The 20,977-nt window shown below is 40.0% G+C and overlaps 1 protein-coding gene across 1 annotated transcript in view; it reads right to left on the reverse strand.

The window, feature by feature from the left end:
* Window positions 1-20,977, reverse strand: part of LOC112576226 (protocadherin Fat 4-like) — a 143,983-nt gene that overhangs the window by 114,211 nt on the left and 8,795 nt on the right. The window contains exons 11-31 of the mRNA XM_025258526.1: window positions 20,632-20,817; window positions 18,487-18,615; window positions 17,975-18,166; window positions 14,817-14,960; window positions 14,372-14,452; window positions 13,491-13,643; window positions 12,741-12,926; window positions 12,362-12,496; window positions 11,456-11,638; window positions 10,931-11,065; window positions 7,329-7,517; window positions 6,195-6,329; window positions 5,333-5,512; window positions 3,925-4,068; window positions 3,366-3,554; window positions 2,848-2,988; window positions 2,136-2,324; window positions 1,803-1,937; window positions 1,271-1,456; window positions 726-854; window positions 316-504 (exon numbers count right to left, since the gene is read on the reverse strand). Coding sequence (XP_025114311.1) covers window positions 316-504; window positions 726-854; window positions 1,271-1,456; window positions 1,803-1,937; window positions 2,136-2,324; window positions 2,848-2,988; window positions 3,366-3,554; window positions 3,925-4,068; window positions 5,333-5,512; window positions 6,195-6,329; window positions 7,329-7,517; window positions 10,931-11,065; window positions 11,456-11,638; window positions 12,362-12,496; window positions 12,741-12,926; window positions 13,491-13,643; window positions 14,372-14,452; window positions 14,817-14,960; window positions 17,975-18,166; window positions 18,487-18,615; window positions 20,632-20,817 — 3,330 coding nt within the window. The remainder of the gene's footprint in view (window positions 1-315; window positions 505-725; window positions 855-1,270; window positions 1,457-1,802; window positions 1,938-2,135; window positions 2,325-2,847; window positions 2,989-3,365; window positions 3,555-3,924; window positions 4,069-5,332; window positions 5,513-6,194; window positions 6,330-7,328; window positions 7,518-10,930; window positions 11,066-11,455; window positions 11,639-12,361; window positions 12,497-12,740; window positions 12,927-13,490; window positions 13,644-14,371; window positions 14,453-14,816; window positions 14,961-17,974; window positions 18,167-18,486; window positions 18,616-20,631; window positions 20,818-20,977) is intronic.

Below are 20,977 nucleotides of genomic sequence, written 5' to 3' on the forward strand. Positions count from 1 at the left end.
TTCATAATCTACTAACCACTTCTCAAAACTCCTAAATGCCAAGACATAGCCATGGTGTCTGATCATATTATATGGCTCAGGTGTCAGTTCTGATAATATTATGTCACCCAAGTCACAGACAGTTCTGATAGGTCACCCAAGTGTCAGACAGTTCTGATAATCTTACAATTTCTCAGACCAAGAAATAATTTATGATACATATGTTGAGCATAGTATAAATCTAACATGTATCAAAGTACAAAGGTAAGAGTTATATAGGCTATCCATTGGGTCATGCATCACAGACAATGCAACAAAAATTATCCTAGCACCTACCCCAGTGTCATCATCAGTAGCTGTGAGTGTAACAATACTCTGCTGAATGTCCCATGTCTCCAACACTGTCACAGTGATATTGGGCCCACTGGCAGGCCAGCGTGGCACATACATGTTACGCCGAACTTTAATGGTCAGAGTGCCTTGTGAAGGGCTGATGCAGAAACCATCATTCACCTGGACTTGTAACTGCACAAACATTTATGACAATCATTTTTTGCCTTGAGCAACCATATATATAAACTGACATAAATGGATGGGACAATATTTGTCTCCACAAGTAAAATTCAGGGTTTTTTTTAAAAGTAATGAGCATCAGACAAATATCTGACAGATTGACATGCAATGTAAGAAAAAATCCTGAATGTTGTATGCTTTGTGTGCAAATTTTTTAGCAGGTGGTGACATACCTTGTATACAAGATCTGTTTGTTGACGAATGCCATTATTCACTGTGATTGCACCTGTATCTCGATCAATGAAGAAAGTCTGGAAGGCGCCATCTCCATAAAGACTGTAGTATGTTCGATTGAATTTAGGCTGAAAGAAGATAAGTAAAAATGTTCATCACAGAAGCTAATTCATTGATGGTGTAATCTTAAAAGCTTAAGGTGTTTTGAGAAATCCAGCTATCACTTCCTAGGTCAAAGTTGTTGCGTGGAACAGATAAAGGGCAGCCAGTTGTCTTCCCTGAATAAACTTTGATGCATGCTTACATCTCCAGCTGTGCTGAAGAGCTGGGTTTCTGAGGCTGTTCATGTCCATGTGGTTATTCAATTCAATGCTTATTCATTATGGCGTTTTAAGGGTCAGGCTCAACATTAACAGCAACCCTTTGAAAGTATTATGATAGAGCAGTCCAGCTGGCCTCAAAGAACAGTGATCATAAATTCAGGTGGTTCACTTCTGTTGGCATATGGCTCATATCTTACATAAACATACACACACACACTTACCCATACATCAGCATCCCGAGACTGTGCAGTGAATATGACACCTGTATCGGTTGCATTAGTAGTGACTTCCGCTGGAAGGTTGGTGAAGGTCGGGCAATTGTTGTTGCGGTTGGTAGTCACTGTCACAGTAGCTGTGTTGGTGCCTGCCAGAGATGGGCTACCCAAGTCTCTAACTGTTGCAAGGAACTGAAACAAACAGAGCTAATAAATGATGCTTCAAGACCCTACATATCTTTATATGTATTTATATTCCCTTTTAACTCCAATGACAGAAGGTGCAAGACCTACATATCCCACAATTCCCTTGTAATCTAAACCTTGATGACATTTTGCATTTACACCAATGCTCATGCTTACCTTCTGACTGACTCTTAAACAAATATATTATATGCATATTATTTAAATATCCAACTGAAAAATATTATCATTGATCAACATAAACTTTAACAAACCAAGTAACTGATAACCAAAGGTAAATATCTGAAAAGAGGAAACCTGATGAAGGAGATGTATAAAAATAAGTCAAACTGACTGTGTAAGAGTTTCGCTTCACTGGGTCCTGTGTCAAGTCCCTGACCACCACAACGTTGCCATTGCTCAAAACATCAAAGTAACTGTCTTGAGTAAGGCCACCTTGAAGAGAGTACACAATGTCTCCACTTCCAGGCTGTAATGAAAATATTGGAAGAAGCCATTAAGTATCATAATGGGTCTCATCATTGTTGAAAACAGCCTGTCCTATTGTTCCATGTCTCCCTGCCCAACTGCAGCACTGATGTTTCCTAATGTTGTGATAGTCTAGTTCCTATAGATGTTTTACATTTAAACACACACACGATAACTGTACAATTTATTCCTTTCTTACCTTTGGTGCATCAGGATCAGAAGCAGTGAGTCTTCCCACAGATATCCCCAACACTTGGTCCTCATCCACCTCAAAGTTATACTGAAGAGGACTAAATGAAGGGGGGCTCAGATTTCGCACAGCAGTGAAGGTCACTATACATGTGTCAAACAGTGGGGGCAGGCCACCATCAGCAACATACAGCTCCAGCTGTTAGGTGTCACGAAACACATACAAGTACAGATAAAAGTGCAGTCATCAGTATCATTTGAATTATTGAAACAATCCAGCACTGAAGAAAAGGACATTAAGTGATATAACCTGCTGTAACTTCCTGAAATCTAGGCAAGGCAAGGGTCAAATACAGGTATACAGTGTCAAAATACAGGTCACTTTTTAGTGCAAACTTGCTGGTTATGATCCTTTACAGCATTATCATTATCTGCACACAGGTACACAGACAATTTCAAAATACAGGGGAGTTGAAGAGTTTCTGTAAACTGGTTATGATCCTTTACCGTAATATCATCATCTGCACATTTCTGTATAACTGTCAACTACACTTGGGAACCTAGAACAATTAAATAATTAACCCACAATGCTAAAAGAACTACAGCGTTTCACAGCATCCGAAAGTCTTTAATAGAAAGTTCAGTGTTCAAATATTATTCTCAACAATATATATATTCAAATGCTGCATTACGAAAAAATACTAGCTGCCATCTCTACCAACCGTGTAAACATCTCGGCCAGAGTTGATGAGGCTCTGGGCAAGAACAATGTCAATGTTGTTGTTGTCAGCTTGAATGATGTTGAAATATGACGAAGCTGCAGCATCTCCCAGTTTCGCAAAAGAAAGTGTGTTGTATGGCGCCTGCAAAGTTTGCAGTAAGCAAGCTTGTTCCATGAGATAGTACATGTTATCCGTGTTAAAGAATATTTTTCAAAGATAAACATTTTACGACATTCAAGACACAAGACAATGCCAAAATGACAAAAATCAAGTGATATATACCAAACTAAAATACAGCTGCTGATAACTCCAGATGCAAGCCTAAAAATAGCACTAGTTATGTTTAACTTTGACACAGTTGTAACATAAGTCGTAGCTCAAACCACATAAATAGTGCAAGACATTTTAATTTACACAACACGCATTACATACTCCACAGGAACTGATAAGTCAAGGCTAGACAATGCTTCACAGGGAAAACAAGACAGTTTTTCTTCAAATAGCAAAGGTATTCTTACCCTTGTGTCCACATCCACTGCACTTATACGAATAATGGTGTTTCCTACTGGAGTGTTTTCATTTACAGTTCTGTTGTACGGTTTATTCACAAACACTGGGGGATTCTGGTTTTTTATTACATCAATGCTAACACTGGCTGGAAGACTTAGAAGTGGTGTCCGACCTTTGTCAGTTGCCACAACTTGAAACTGTAACCAAAACATACTTTATCTGACTTCTATCAACTAATAAAACATTTCTGTCAGCAGGTTAAAACCTAAAGAACTGACAATAAAGGTTATACATAGAAGACAAAACTTACATTGGCATAAGTTAAACATTTCTGAAGGTGCATAAAATTATGTTGCTAACTTTTCAGTGGACTGGGGTGCAAAATAGTGTATAATGTTTGGTGCTGGATTTAACAAAGGTCAAGAGGAATGAGAAGGTGGGGAGTCTATAAAGAAGACGAATGGCAAAAGTGACCCAGACCCAAAAGGAAGTCTACTTACCTGTACTGACTCTTGTTAGAGGATAGGGGTCTGCAAAGAGCTGCTAGTCAAGGGGAAACCTACTTACCCTGTACTGACTCTCATTACAAGGGGGTCTGTAGAGAGGACGAATGGCGTAGATGACACCAGAATCACTGTTGATGGAGAAGCAGCCTAAATAGCTACTGCTGACACTTGGCTGCAGTGAAAATGAGAACTGGTTGTTTGGGGGCTGAAACAAATGTAGAACAAACACTAAGATCCAGGCACAATGAAAATCATAAATGTTTGGTGATTAGAAAATAAAAGCAAAATATTTGGGAAGGTCAAAATTTTAAAATGTCAGTAGCATTTTTGATAAAGCAGACTCTTTCGAAAACAGCTACAATGTCAAAACCTGTCATCAACACTATAATGAAATGTATACTACAGTGGTACCTTGACATACGAGTGCCCTGACATACGAGTGTTTTGAGATACGAGCCGCCGAGCGAGCGATATTTTGCTTCGAGATAAGAGCAAGATTTGAGATACAAGGAATCGCACACTACACCGCTGCACACGACCCCAACATGCAGGGTGGATGTTGGGTCGTGTGCAGCGTCTAACAGTTTCTCCCACCTCAGACTAAACCTCAGTCTGTGTGCTTGTTTCCCTCGTTTTCGAAGCATTTTTGATAAGTTGGGTTCGCGTTTTTTTGCTTTTTGTACATTTACAAAACGTTATCACATTTATTTTTGTAACCATGGGTCCGAAGAAGATGATGTCTATTGAATTAAAGCGCGAAATCGTAGAAAAACACGAGCAAGGTGTGCGAGTAATTGACTTGGCGAGGATGTACGGGTGTAGCACATCAATGATATGTTCTGAGCTTAAACAGGAGTTGATAAAGGGTACAACGCCAGCTAGGGGCGTTACAATAATTTCTAAGCTCCGGACTTCTCTCCATGAAAAGATGGAGAAACTATTGACTGTGTGGGTGACAGAGAAGCAGCTTCAAGGAGGAACCTTAACACAAAGCATCATGTGTGAGAAGTCACGAGCGATTTACGGTGATTTGCTGAAGCAGATCCCACACACTTCCACAAATGAAGAATTTAATATGTTTTTATACAATATGTATTTGTTATTCATAAATAAATGTTTCTTCTTGTAAATACACTTTTTCTTATTCAAAAACACTTAACAAAAACAACTGAGGTGGTGTTTTGGGAGCTGGAACGGATTAATGGCATTTCAATGAATTTCAATGGGGAAAATTGCTTTGAGATACGAGCAATTTGACATACGAGCAAGGTTACGGAACGAATTAAACTCGTATGTCGAGGTACCACTGTATATTCTTTACTAGTATGATGGTAGCTGAAGTATTGTCTTCAGCAACTTCCAGTAACATTTTTAATTAAAGTTAATGGCCTCACAATTAGTACACTTCTTTACTTCAGATGACTCAAACAATTTGTATGAGGTGATCAAATAAAAATTTGTCTTCTCACTGTCAGGTCACCATCTGTGGCATTAACATCAAAGATGGTATCACCCAGTGGGAAGGTCTCAAGGATTTCTCTGGAGTAGCTGTTTGGTGAAATGACTGGTGCTTGCTGGTTTGTGCGCACTGTGATCTTAGCAACAGTCGTAGCACACAGCTGGCCTCTGTCACACACTTGTATGCGCAGCTGAAAATGTTTGCAATAAATTCAGCAGGATACATTTTATGAAACCCTTACCTCTAACCAAACCACAATAGATGCAGTGTATGTATATGTATAGATTTATAAACTTTCTATACATAGTCTATGGTAGCCTCTCTGATATATACATACACATATAGTCTTTGTATATATGTATAAAGCCTCTATATGAAGTCTATGGTAATCTCTCTCTCTCGATAAGTGTATATTGTATGCACAGTCCTGCCCGCTTATTCAAAGGTAATATGTTACAAAAAGCTGCAGATAGAAAAAAAAAAAAGCTCTATATATTGGCAACTCATGCAAATGGCAGAATGGAGGCATTAAGTTGTGTAGAGAATTGTGGATATGGAGACGATGGGAAAATAATCACGGTCTGGTCACATTTGGCCTGCTAGACATCACCATGCTCTCAATTGGTGTGATTTGAAACTTAAGCTGATTCTTCAATTTTCCAATTTTTGGGTGCTGCAATTAGGAGTAAATAACTGGGACCATGGTGGCTCAGTGGAAATGGAGGCATGACTGCATACACATTTATTATGTAATATTTTTTTCTATCATAGGCACACAAAGTTCAAGAGATTTTTTTCATAGATTTTTAACTTCTCTGAAGCTGATCCATAAAGTCATTTGAAATTTTTTATGAGGTGTGCATAAATCTCACCTGGAATGATTCACCTGTGACTGCTGATGCAGAATTATTCACAGTCACAACACCAGTGCTTGGGTTGATGGTGAAGGCCTTTTCGTTCCCATCATCCCCAATTATAGAATAGATCAATTGTCCGTAGACAATGGTCTGCACAAAAATGACCAGATACTAACAGACACAAAAATCAGAGTAAACCAGTGAGCATTAATATTCACCATCAAAACTATGCATACTATGTATTACCATTTATAGTCCACATAAAACCAGACAGTACGTCAAATTACGTGCCTGTCAGCATTCTTTGAATAACTGTCAAATCTCATTCTCAGTCACCTCAGTTTACACAAATAATATGGCCCTCACAAACATCAGAGTAAACTATCCAATCCGTTACTCTCAGCCAAGAGATAAGTCATGCAAGCAATATGACATTGTCGGTTACCATACAAAATGTAAATAGCATAATTATTTAACAAAATAAATTAAATATGCACTTTTTTTGGTCTTAGTTTGTAGGTCCCACAATAAGGGTAACTAGTTTTGCCATCATACTTCTTAAAGTTCAACACAAGCGCTCAGCAAAAATCGCTAGAAATAGCATATAAAGTATTACAAACACATATTCCAGTGGTATTCTATGACAAAGAGGAAGGAGAAATATTATCTTAATGTTTTTTTAATGACACCCGGATTTGTCTAGAAAACAGGAAGTTTTGAAAGGGTAGTATTTCTAAAAATAGCATCATCTGCATGAACTGAATTTAAAGACAGGAAAGGAAAGATACAATCCTTGGTAAAAGAAAAAAGACCATGAACATGACAACCTGACAATGTTTGACTCAAATACATGCACAGATTTCCTGAACTGAGCCATACTCACTGTTACAAATACTACTTAGACACAATGGAACTCTTCAGTGTAAGAGAGCAGTCTTCTGCTTTCTAGTGGCAGGTGAGAATGCTAATCCTTGAAGATTTATATCTTTAAAATTAAGCATATTTATATACTCACATTGTGGGAATTATTTTTTTTAAATGAACATAACCCGATCATGAAGAAAAAATGTTGCTTTCGTGTTGTCCTTTAACAAGTCAAACACAAATTTTGTTGCATATCACAGGAAGGTTCTGCAAAAGGAGACTCACTGAGCTGTCAGGATCTTGAGCATTGACATCCATCACTGTTTGGCCTGGACTAAATCCAGTGTTCAGATCACGGTCATATGGCAGGTCCACAAAAAAAGGTGGATGGTTACGTATGACATTAACTGTCAGCAAACCATGTTGGTTGCTACAGAGAGGCTTTGGCCCTAGGTCACACGATAAAACTTCAATCTGTAGACACAGCATGAAAAAAAGCACACTGTAAACACTATATAGAACAACAGGAAAATATCACACACTGTATATATTACAGACACACAACAGGAAAATAGAACATACTGTAAACACATTATGGAAACACACTACAGACACAACAGGACAATAGTTCACACTGTATACACTACAGCCACAGCAGGAAAATAGTTCACACTGTATACACTACAGCCACAGCAGAAAAATAGTTCACACTGTAAACACAATGTGAAAATAACAGACAACACAACATCTGTAAACCAGGAATAGAGAGATTAACAGGGCCAAACTTGTCAGGACAATGCCTAACCTTTGATGACTGAAACTCTTATCCTCCGATATTACCATATCTTTGTCTGCCATAATCTCTACTGGTCTCTCTCACTACTCTTTGGATGTCACACCTGTCTATGGTACTAGGGTTAGGTACTGTGATGATACAATATCTCTGTAAATGTGATTAAATATTTTCTGTATTCAGTGCTTTGAGACAGTGAGACAATGTCTCTGTTGGTACTTTAAGAAGCACAACAGTATAAGCTGGAACAGTCTATCTGACAATGCCTCTGTTAGTGACATGCTTCTGGTCTTCTGCATGTCACTTAACTGTCGTAACAAGACAGCTGAATAGTTCCTAGAATGAAGCTTTGTACAGGAATGCATGAACAGTAGCGGAAGTTTGTAGAACAAATGTGTAAGACCATCAGCTGACAAAGTTTGTAGAGCATGTATGAACTGTCAAAGCTTGCATTTGTAGTAATAGTCCGAGGGAGGTGGGGTAGAATTTTGGCATTTTATGCTGAGCCAACAACTAAGGTTATATCATGGCAAGGCAGCCAGCCTGGTAAACAGATGCCACATGCAGAGAAAGTAGTGATAGCATGAGGACAAGATCCTGTTTTTCAGCTCATGTAAAGCAGGTCAATGTAGCTGCTGTTCTAGTAGCCAGAGAGCATAGTCAGCTTTAGTCTTGATAAAGTCAACAAGCTGCTGATTGAGAAGTTAGGACTTTATGTCAGCTTCCGTCACTAAATGGTTCTTGCATTAGACAGTGAAAGTTCTGGAAATTTCCACGTAATGCTCCTTAACTTCCTTAACTCCTGTCGCCCAACCACGTCTGTGGATGATCCTATCCCCACTAGTGTTCTTCTCCAGCACCTTGACATTCTACTTCCTGTAATAGTTCGCATAGTCAATGCTAGCCTTTTCTCTGCCTCTGTACCCAGACAATTTAAAACAGCTGTGATCAAGCCTATCTTAAAGAGGTGTCCAGTCACTTAATCCCCAGACACTTCATCCCCGACACTTCATCCCCGACACTTCATCCCCTAGACTTTTAATCCCCAGACACTTCATCCCCAGACACTTAATCCCCGACACTTCATCCCCAACACTCAAGAACAATTTTCATATCATATTGTTGAAGAACATTAAATTTACTAGCTTATATGAACTTTAACTAATGTTGTTGATGTTCAAATGACGTTGAAGTTAAAAGCATGATTTGAATTTGAATTTCAATTAAATTTTTCGCTGACTTCATAATTTTTATAGTTAAGGATTTAGTTTAGGGATTAAGTGTCTGGGGATGAAGTGTCTGGGGATTAAAAGTCTAGGGGATGAAGTGTCGGGGATGAAGTGTCGGGGATGAAGTGTCTGGGGATTAAGTGACTGGGAACCCTTAAAGAAGCACAACTTGGACCCTAGCTTGTGTAAAAACTATAGACCTGTGTCGAATTTGCCTTTTGTTTCGAAACTTGTGGAGCGTGTCGTTGCTCAGCAGTTGACATTCCACCTGGACCGCTACAGCTTATTGGATAAATTCCAGTCGGCGTACAGACCCAAGCACAGCTGTGAGACAGCCCTTCTGCGTCGTATGAACGATCTTCTGTGCAGTGCGGATGCAGGGAAAGTGACTCTTGTGGTCCTCCTTGATCTGAGTGCGGCCTTCGATGTCATTGATCACACCACTCTTCTGACTCGTCTCCAGATGGAGGTGGGCATTGGTGGTTCCGCCTTGCAGTGGTTCCATTCCTACCTCAGTGATCGCACACAAAGGGTGATGGTCAATCAAGCTTCTTCAGTGACAGTTCCATTGCTGTGCGGTGTCCCGCAGGGCTCTGTTTTGGGCCCGGTTCTATTTTCTATTTACACATCTCAGCTTGGTCCTCTCATTGAGAAGCATAATGTGAACCGTAAGATGTTTGCAGATGACACTGAACTCTAATTTTCATTTAGTACTGACAGTGAGTCGGTGCGTGAGGCAGTTTGTGCTGTAGAAGATTGTTGCTTAGAGGTCAAGTCATGGATGCTGAGGAATAAACTCAAGCTTAATGATGAGAAGACAGAGGCGATGCTATGTGGTTCCAAGCTTAGCCTTAGCAAAGTCTCTCTAGACTCCATCCAAGTGGGTCAAGCTAGAATCCCCCTCTCCAGCTCCGTACGGAACCTTGGACTCTATGTCGACAATCTTCTAACTATGTCTGATCATGTCAGTTCTGTAGTCAAGGCATGTTATTTCCATATCCGCACACTTGGACGACTCCGACCCAGTCTTAATAAGAAGACTGCAAATGCAGTTGCTGTGTCCCTCATCGGTTCTACATTTGACTATGCCAACAGCTGCCTCTGGGGGATTTCAAAGAGCGAGTTGTCGAGGCTACAGCGAGTGCAGAATACGGCTGCGAGGATAGTTGCAGGAAATAAAACAACTGACCATATTACTCCTGTACTCCGTGACCTTCATTGGCTTCCTGTGGAGAAGTGAATTGAGCACAAATTGTTAACCTTAACATATGGCTGTCTTCACGACCTTGTGCCTGTCTATCTCCAAGAACTCATTCGCCGTTACCAACCCCAGTGGAACCTTCGTTCAGCAGCACACTTCAGACTTGAACGACCGAGTGTTCAGTCAGGGAATGCTAACAAGAAGACTGCGGGTTTCAGATCCTTCTCCAATGTAGCCCCGCTTTTGTGGAACTCGCTTCCCCTCTTGATCAAGGAGTCTGATAGTATTGGATCTTTCAAGAAAAATCTTAAGACTCACTTGTTTAAACTTTTTTGAAGTTTTCATTTGACCTGCAGTTTGGTGGCTGCTGGGATCACCGCGCATTGAGCGCATCTTTGTGATGCGGATACTAGCGCGCTACAAAACTACATCATCATCATCATCAACTTGTCTGAGAAGGAAGACTAGCATAAAACAACAATAACAAAAAAGACACTTACATCTAGTGTTTGTACATTGGGAAAAGAAAGAATTATTGTTTCACAAATGCAGTGTGGTGAGAAATCTACTACTAAGGTCTTATCACAAAAGTATTTGGCGATGGTATAGATCACAGCTGCTGTGTGTTTTGTATCTGGAAGTGTGAAATCTGCTAAAGTCTTACCCCAAAGGTATTTGGAGATGGCAGAGATGACAGCTGCTGACGTGTGAAGACAGCGCCATTGCTGTAGACATCAAAATACTGCCTGGTGACATTATCTGTGTTGACCATGCTGAACACCACTGACTTGTAGGGACTCTGAGCAAAAAACAAGGTGTAGTCTAGGTGGCACTATCTGATAATTTTGCATTAAAGATTTTATGCTTCATTGTATGCACTATCTATAAACACTCTCACACACACACATATGCATAGTCACAAACCTGCTAATTTTTTTTTAAGTCATTTGGATGGAAAGAAAAGGGAAAAGCTGGGATTCTGCAAGTGATGTGCCTGGGTGTGTGAGGGGGACAGCTTAATGTGTCTCAATATATGTCTGTGAAAAGGTTAATAATTTGGGTTGTTGAATATTTTTCAGATTTATTTTTTAGCTTTTAAATTCATATTTTTATTAGTGTTTTCGATCTTGTTTGAAAGCAACTGCAGAGTTGCAAGTCTCACATGAAACACATGCACATGTACACTAACCTGCAAGTCATCATCAACAGCAGTGAACTGGTACAAGACTTGGGCTGGGTCAGTCTCTAAGACTGTCACAGTACTGTTAACAATCAGGATACGAGGAGTGTTCAAGTTGCGCTCGACACCAAAGTAAACCAAGGCAAAAGCTTCGCGAGATGGTGTGCCCCCATCTTTTGCTTGCACAGTGATCTGTTAAAGAGATATGATAAAAAATTGCATGTGTTAAAAATGCATGAGCTTGGTATATTGCCATCATTTTTCAGTAGTGGCACTCAATCACTGGAATGCATACAGCACTCAGTATTGCTATATCGATGCATCACTATAACCGTTAGCATCCCTAATGTCAATATCACTAAAACATTATTTTGAAAAGTGAACTGAACAAACACAACTCCTTAAAAAAAATCCCACAGATATTCTCATAAATACGTTATAGTGAGCAACAAGCAATAACTGGCAGTCTTTCACATGTATAGAATTCAACACTCTAGAGGTCCGAGTTTCCTGGTTGTGTTGAGCAGATATGTTCTATTATCATACATATTTGATGAAACTGTAAAATATTAACGAACACTGAGAAGAGAGACATCCAGCTGTTTCTGCATTTACATGGTTCTGAATTAGTACTGAATAAATGAGAGATGGTTGTGGAACATTTACTGATCTCATTTTCCTATCAGTCTTAACAACAGTACAGACAAGAGAGCACAACTAACAGTTCAAACATCAAAGATTACAGACAAGTAGCAGAAATGCCAAAACTTAGATGGGTAACACAATACTGACCAAAATGTATTTTCAATTCCAAAGAATTTGTGGGTCCTGAGATTTGAGTTCCCACAAAGTACTAATAAACCCCTTCAACTCAATGTCCTACTGCTGCAATGAATGAAAGAAAATGTGAAATACCGTGTAGGACGTAGCAGTATCATTTGTAACTTGCTGTGCCAAGGTGATCTGTCCAGTTATCTCGTTAATGGTAAAGTATGGAGTTGCAGAACGCTGAATGATGCTGTAGCGCAAGCTGCTGGTGTTGTACTTTCTCTGCAACAGTCAAAGAACTTTAACCTTTGGACAAACAACAACAAAGATTTACTTCCTTTACTTTAAAAACAGCCAGAAGTCAAAAGTTCCCTAGGCAGTAGGTAGGTGGGTCCTAACCTTTGTGTTGAAGAAAAAGTGTGATGAAGAGAGAGATTGTGCTTATCGTGGCATCAGCTTTTTTGTGACTAAAATTTTCACATTGTCTGAAAGAAACATTACAATCGGAAATTGTTAAAGTTCTCACATCAGTATCAGCATCAGTTGCGGTCACTGTAGTTAAGATGTCACCAACTTTGGCAAGATATGATAAGGATGCTGTGTACAATGTCTGTGAAAACACAGGGTCCTGTAGGTTGCGGATGACATAGATGGTGACTGGGATTGAGGAGCTGAGCTGGGAACTGCCTGCATCTTGCACTGTTAAGTTGAACTGCAGGCAACATTTAGAAATGATAAGATAAAGCTGATGAAGCAGCTAAAATGACTGCAGAAAGGAGGACTTACACTATTATCGCTGTACTGTAATGACTGTACCGTACTGCAATCACTGAAATGTCATCACTTTATCACTTTATTTATTAATCATGATATAAAAGATATACAGCAATCATTGCATTGTAATCATGACATCAAACTCATTTCCTCACTGTACTGTATTGTTTAGAACTTTAGATAGTTTTCAATCTGCAAGTTTACATTTGTAGTATATAAACCCCTAATGTTGCTCTTATGTTCATGCATGCCACACTCCCTGCCAAACAGTAAAATGTGCTATTTAAGTATTATTACTATAGTAAATAGCCTGCATAGTACATACTGACAACATATGTTCTTTGGGATAGCAGGTTTCAAAAAGACCCTAGCTGTAATTTACATGCCATGTTATGTAATGAGGTATGGATACTGTCCAGACAAGTGACCTACAGTAACCAAAGGTCCTACAACAGTAAAATATCTACATCACCAGCTACAATATGTCAAAATAAGGACTGACCCTGTAGGGGCTTGTACGATTTGGATCCACATAAAGAGGCTGATTGTATGTCAGGGCAACACTGTAGACACCTTGCTGTATATAAACTGCTGGCTGCAGGCGGAAGTAACTAGACTGTCCAGAAAGGAGGAAAGACAGCGTGCTCTGCGGACCCTGAAATAAACATGTTTTTACTGTTTTCTCTCTTTGAGACTTGCCAGTTAGTATGACAGAAAGCTACAATGTTTAATCATGCAAGGTTTTCCCTCTTGCCTGTGGGATTATGGGGCTCACAGCACTAGAAATATTTGAGGATCAGGTGACATTAAAGTGAAAGGCAAGTAAGCTATCAACGAGCTTAAATGATAGATACTGACATGAATCATATCCTATTTAACTTTTGGATTACTAAGGACTCGTTTAATTGTTTACTTACAATACTGTCTAAAACACAATGACACATGAGGTTTATTCAGTTTTATAATGGTATTATTATATTTTTTTTAATCACAGAGATTGCTGGCCTGGCAACGTTTTTCACAACAACACAACAACTACCATAAGAATGCACACAGTTACCACACTGAAATTGTAGTAACCTTATCCTCCTTTACATCAATATTCTGCAGTTCATTTAACTTTCAGCACTGTGTTTCTGTTTGAAAATTTACAACATAGCCTTCAAATCCAGCATGACAGCATTCTGATGAATTCACTTATGAGACTGAAAGTTGACTTTCTCACTGGATGAATTTAATGTCACTTGACAAAAACACAGCAGCCTCCTTATACTGCATGAGAGTGGTGCTTTACACATGATTGTAAGTAAATAGTTGTTTTGTGCCATGACATTTTGAGCAGACATGATTTAGTACATCGGTATCTATGGCTAAGAAGCTTACTGCTCGATCTGCATCTGTAGCAGTGACAGTGGCAATGATGGTGCTGACAGGATCATCTTCATACACTGTCCGCTCAATCGACTGGACATTATATTTCGGGGCATTTAGATTGCGCAGGAATGTTGATTGTCACTGTTGCAACTGCTGACTTGGGTGGTGTACCACTATCCTGGGCAGCTACTCTCGCCTGGATATTGGCAAAGCAGTTTGTCAATATTGGTGATAATATCCAAGCTATTGGAGACTTCTCTAATAACATCTATGCTAAGCAAGACTGAAAAAACAAGCTGCAAAGATGTTTGAATTTTTTCCTAAAAGAAAGGACATGACAGATTGTGCATAAATAAACATTAACACTTATGCAGAACTGAAGGAATGTTTCTACATGCATGATGAAACATAATCTATGACATAATGATATATAAGATGTTATAACAGTACTCACAATGTACACATCCTTACTATCAGGGCCAGTGAGACTCTGAGTTTTGCGAATGATGCCAGTACTAGATTCCACTTGGAAGTAGGATCCAATGTTGTCATCACCTATCAAGCTATAAGTGATGCTTGCAAAAGGGCTACTGGGATCCTGCAAAAGACAATGAGACAGCAGACAAGTTGTTACCAGTAAAGAGATCAGTTACAAAGTCTGAAGATGCAAATCACAGACCAGAAGTGCTGCCTGAAAAAAGTAACAGCAAAAAAAAGGTATGGCAATATGAACTGTGAACAATCAGCACATGAAGAGTATATTTAGTCAGTCGTCACTTGACCGCCACCTACCACTAGGGGGAGCATGTTGACAAACATGGCAGCTGACAGGGCCAAAATCTTGCCTTTTGTGGGTGATAGTCACCAGGTCCTGTACAGGACAACCAGTCTGGTTTTGACCTTCGTAAATCAGTTCTTCCTTTGACCACCACGGTGTTGGCCACAATGTGTCGTGCCGGGTCATGTGACCAAAGAAGACCAGCTTACGTCACTTGACTGTTGAAAGTAGAGCTTCCTGGTGTCCTATGAGTGTAGCCATCTTGTTTCCTACAAAGTCATTGGTTTTATGTTTTTTGTATGAGATCTGGAGCAGCCTCCTTAGACACTTGTTCTCAAAAGCCTGGATTCTCCTTTCCTTGTCGGCGAGCAGAGTCCACGTCACATCTGTAGAGCAGGATGGACACTACCAGGGATTTGTACAGCTTGTACTTGGTAGTGAACCTTATCTTATGGCTATGCCAGATCCTATCTAGTCTACCCATTGCTGTTGCTGTTGCTGTTACGATCCTGATGTGAATATCTGGAGTGGAGCTGCCATCCTTGGAGAGGGTGGATCCCAAGTACTTGAAGCTGCTGACCTCTTGGAGCTGTATCCCCGTTCATAGAGATCTCAGCCATTGACCATAACTTTGCTCTTTTCAGTGTTGGTCTCAATTTCATATGCATTTGAACTGTCTGTCAGTCTAATGGTGAGGTCTTGCTGTTCTTTGTTAGTGCATGCTAACAGGTCTTTGTCGTCTGCAAAGGTAGAGATTGGTCTTCCACTAATTGAGATGGAAGTATGATGGTTATGGAGATATTCCAGCAAAAAGATGCTACCAGTGATAGGGGGCATTCTTGATGTACGCCTACTTTGATTCAAAAGTAATCTCCTATTTGGTTGTTCAGCAGTATTGTACTCGCTGAGCTATTGTACAACACTTCATTGACTTGAAGGAGGCTTTCTTCGATGTAGAGTTTTCACATCACATGCCATAGGCCCTTGTGCCAGACTCTCTCAAATGCCCTTTTAAAGTCAATGAAGTTCTGTAGTTCTGGCACTGTTTGCTGTTATCTTTTTTTTGGAAGGGATATGATTAGTGACTGCGTCCATTCCTTAGGCCATTCCTTACATTCCCAGACTCTTTAGCACAGAACAGTCAGGACCTTTGCTGTTTCTTCCCTAGCTTACCTAGCAACCTTCCTCCCTTCAGACTATGTACAGCTCTTTTTCAATCTCTTCACGTAGGACTAGTAGGTCTGCTGGTTGTTTCAGAGGATGCTGGCATCGGTCTTCAGCTGGAAGTTGTACAAGTCCTTGCAGTACTCAGTCCATCGGTTGAGTACAACATTTGTCACCTGCACTCTACAGTGCCTTTCAGATGAAGAAGATAAAGAAAAACAACAACAATTTCAATTTTAAATAAAACAATATAATTTGAAGAAAAAAGAAAACACAAAGCAAATCTAATTTCTTAACCCACAATCTAAGCACAGTTTCTTCCACTGTCTCAAAATATTCAATGTTCTTTCTGATGATGGAGTTCCCCACAAAGTCTCCAGTTGAAATAGCGTGATAGTCTCTACAGGTACCGACACCCTTCCTGAAGGTAGTGGTAATCCAGCTTTAGTTGACGAACCCCAGGCGGATAATGATGAATAAAAGAGAAAACCTCAACAGCTTCAATGTTACACTAATTCCCTCGATACAAATCTGGTCAGGATTTGTACACAGGCCAGTCAGGACTACAACATCAAATCTGTTCAGGACTTGTTACAACAACTTGTCGGCTCAGGACACACCGAGAACACCAAGGAGACTCCACTTTCCCCGCTCCCGCCAAGGAAAAAAGCTCAGTCACAGCCAGAGATTCCAAACACCCAGTACTCTTTCCTTTCTTCTCTACAAAACCAGTCTATCAACACTAGTTGATCAAAAGGCGCGGCATGCCGACAAATCACAAATCATTGTCTTTCCCTCCTCCCCCCAGCTACGTTTCCTGTCCCCTTCCTGGCTAAAAAAAAAATAACAGCAGGTTTGTGACAGCATTGCTTTCTGTGACAAGGTGGCCACTGCTGTCTTTTATGACTGAGGTTTTATGCTGCTGTGTCTTAGTGAGGGTCTTTAGAAGTTGGTAGGTCCTTTTCTCCCATTCTCTATGTCCTGGCATTGGCTCTCGATTTGATTCTCCAAGAACGTATTAGCGCAGCTTGAAAGATCTGAACTTGAGACACCACAAAGCAATCAACAACTAAATGCTTGATAAGAAAAAGTATTCTGGCTGCTGGGTAGCTTTATATTAACAGAGGAAGATATCTGGCTGCTGACTGGTAGCTTTCTATTAAGCTGGCCGCTGCAAGAAAAAGGTGTGATATCTGTCTGCCTATGAATGCTGATTTTTAAATACACTCCCTTTATAATAACCTTAATATGCTAGAGAGATATTGTATGAAATATCTCTGAAATCACAAATACTGTCAGTAATATCAAGTGAGACATGATTCATAAAGTGAATTACTCAAGCTCGTAAAGAGTAAGCTCTCAGTGCTTGAGACAAGAACGAGACATGGACAACATATGAAGGATGAATTAATGAAGGATGATTAATAAAAGACAAAGAAAGAAAACGCAAAGAGGAATCAGAAAACAAGCTCAGTCATCAAATAGAATTCACAAAAACTCAATACAAAAATAAGATAAATTTCAGAAACAAGCTAATTTTTAAAAAAAATTGTAGACTTCAAAACCAATGTAATCATTTCTTTAAGTAAAAATCCAGTGAATTACTCTTAAACAATCTGGATGTGCAAAAGCAAACAGAAGATAATTAAATTTTATAGCATCACACTTACAGTGCTATCTTGATCTGTAGCATTGAGGTCAAAGACCAAACTTCCATCAGCAAGAGCCTCATTAATGTATGTGGCATATTGTGACGGCTGAATAACAGGAGGAAACTTATTGCGGACTATGTTGATGGTGCCAATAGCCTGGTTGGTACAGCTCTTAGGTGGGGTGCCACTATCCATTGCCGAAAATGTCAGCTGCAGAAAAGTCCATTTATATGAACAAAGATTACTGGTGGAAAGATATCTTTTGAGCTAGTAAGCATATTTAGATCATCAATTGGTGAAACATGAAATATCTTACTGCCTCAGCATAAAACAAAGAGTTGCACATTTTTAAACAATGTATAAGAACAGCACTTCAAAAAAAAAAAATCACTTCAAGATAAATATGGGTGAATTGGGGTAATGTTTGTGTAGTCACTGGTGACAGGGTGTTTTAAAATAACACAGCTCTACAAGCAACATTATTCTGAAAGCAAGACAAGTTTCATTGTAGTTCAAAGCCTCTTACTCACCCTGCAAATGTCAAAGCCAGAATTTAGAAGAGATCGTGCAGGCATGACTGAGCCTGTGTATTCATTCAGATAGAAGTAAACATCACAACCTGGAGGATTGGCACTCACAATACTGTAGCGCAGTGTTTGCTGCAGAAAAAAGAACATGAGTCACAAACTTCAACAGACATTTTATTCTGAATCTTCTCGCTTAATATAATCTTCTGTTCTTTGGAGTGACACTAGGAAAAACAAGATCTACTCTATATATTTTAAGGACAGTTATTACAGATAACAATCTTAGTTCAAAACAATTAAGTCTTCAAAAATTGCTTATGTAATTAATGCTGCCCAAGCTTATATCATTCTACATGATTCTCAACAAATAGAAAAATATTCCCATGAAAACATTTTCTCAAACATGTTATATATAGCTGAAAGTCTCTCTTACAAGATTGTCATGGCAAATTAATTTTACTAATACTCTAGTTTACAGCCTCTATATAGCTTTTGTGGACTTTGAGAAGGCATTCAACAGTGTAGACAGGGATGTCATCTGGAGGCTGATGATCCACTGTGGCATTCCACCTAAGCTCATAAACATTATTTAGGGATTGAATAAATATGGTAGTATGGGACACAGCATGTAAGTAGGATGGAGCATAGCACGCACATACACACACACAGGGAAGGTACAGGCTGGCGATGGGGGGTAATCACTGACAATCCCGTGATCGAAGGAGAGCGGGAGGGAGTCGACTAGTGACAGGATGAAGGTTTGCGGGTGTGTTTGTGGGAGGTGGAGCGTGAAGGTCGGGTGAAGAGGGCAGTGGTCAGTTCGTGAGGAGACAGCGGAGAGGTGGGAGCAGATTCCACCGAGAGTGCTAGTGTAGAGTTTCGCCATTGCCAGAACCATTGACTGGCGTTGGAGTAAAATGATCCAGAACCCACGAGAGTGTTGTGTTTTGTTGTTGTGGAAAGATTGGGGAAGAGAACCGCATCTAACCCTGTTACACAAAGATTCGTCCTGCCAAGTTATTCACAATGGCAAACTCACTAAACCTTTTGTAATGAAGACCGGCGTAAGACAGGGTTGAATATTATCACCAACAATCTTCCTGATGGTCATAGAGTGGATTATGCGCAAGACAACCCAAGACAACAACACTGGTATCCAGTGGACCTTCACCAAACAGCTAGAGGACCTGGACTTTGCAGATGACATTAGCCTCCTATCTCATCAGCAGCAGCATGCACAAACCAAACTGAATAAGCTAACAGAGGGCTTAAAGGTCAACAGAAAGAAGACCGAAGTGATGAGAATCAGTAACTCCCAATCCAACTTCAAGGATAGAACATCCTGGAAACAGACCGCTTCACTTATCTGGGGAGCATTGTCAACAAGGACGGTGGAGCAGACGATGACATCAAAATCCGCATCAACAAGACCAGGCATGCTTTCAAAAGCCTACACCCCATCTGGAACTCCCGAGCATTGTCCTTCCGAAGTAAGACAGCATCTTCAACACCAATGTGAAGGCAGTCGTACTGTAGGGTTCTGGAACCTGGAGAGTGACAAACACCATCAACAACAAGCTCAACCTTTATCAACCGATGCCTATGCCATATTCTGGGAATAAGATGGCCTGAAAAGATCTCCAACAGCAGCCTGCGGAAAAGAACCAACCAGAATGCCACTAGCCAAGACATCCCAAAGCACAAATGGGGCTGGATAGGACACGCCCTGACACAACCAGCTGACACCATTGCCAGGCAGGCACTTGACTGGAACTCTCAGGGGAAGAGGAGAGTTGGGAGACCAAAGCAGACCTGGACAATAACAGTAGAAGGAGAGGCAAATGACATTGGAACCACACTGGCCCAACTGAAGGGGGCTGCCCGAAACAGGGTCTGCTGGTGAGGTGTTGTTGCGGCCCTATGCTCCTTGAGGAGTAACAAGGAATAAACTAACTAAACTCTAGTTTATAGAAGTATGATCATGTTGGTAACAATGACAGCGATGGTGATGATGGTAACGATGTTGGTAATGATGATGATAATGATGATGGTTACTATTTACTTCTTCCTTGACACAGGCTTAGGTATATCAATAAATTCCAGTTGACATACACAAATGATTCTCAGACAAAAATAAATTATCAATACCCTTAGGTCAGCATCAGCAGCCTGTGCTGTAAAGACTGATGCACCACTCAGCTCAGTCTCAAGAAAAGTTGCATTGTAATTCAGTGTGGTAAATTTGCATGCATTAGGGTTGCGGTCCACACTGATGGTAATGTTGGTGAAATCACGGCTGTTTGGGCGTGCACGATCATACACTGACAAGCACAGCTGAAAATCAACAACAAATCATTATTATTACATGAGCATGTCTATAACAACCCCATGAGTAACTTTCTTTTCTATTAGAAAAATATTTCTCAATTAACAAGTTAATAGTAATTTCATTGTTGTGTGAGAGTAAATATTTTTCTGATCAGCAAACTTTACA

Source organism: Pomacea canaliculata, linkage group LG1, assembly GCF_003073045.1.
Source record: "Pomacea canaliculata isolate SZHN2017 linkage group LG1, ASM307304v1, whole genome shotgun sequence".
NCBI classification, from domain to species: Eukaryota; Metazoa; Mollusca; class Gastropoda; order Architaenioglossa; family Ampullariidae; genus Pomacea; species Pomacea canaliculata.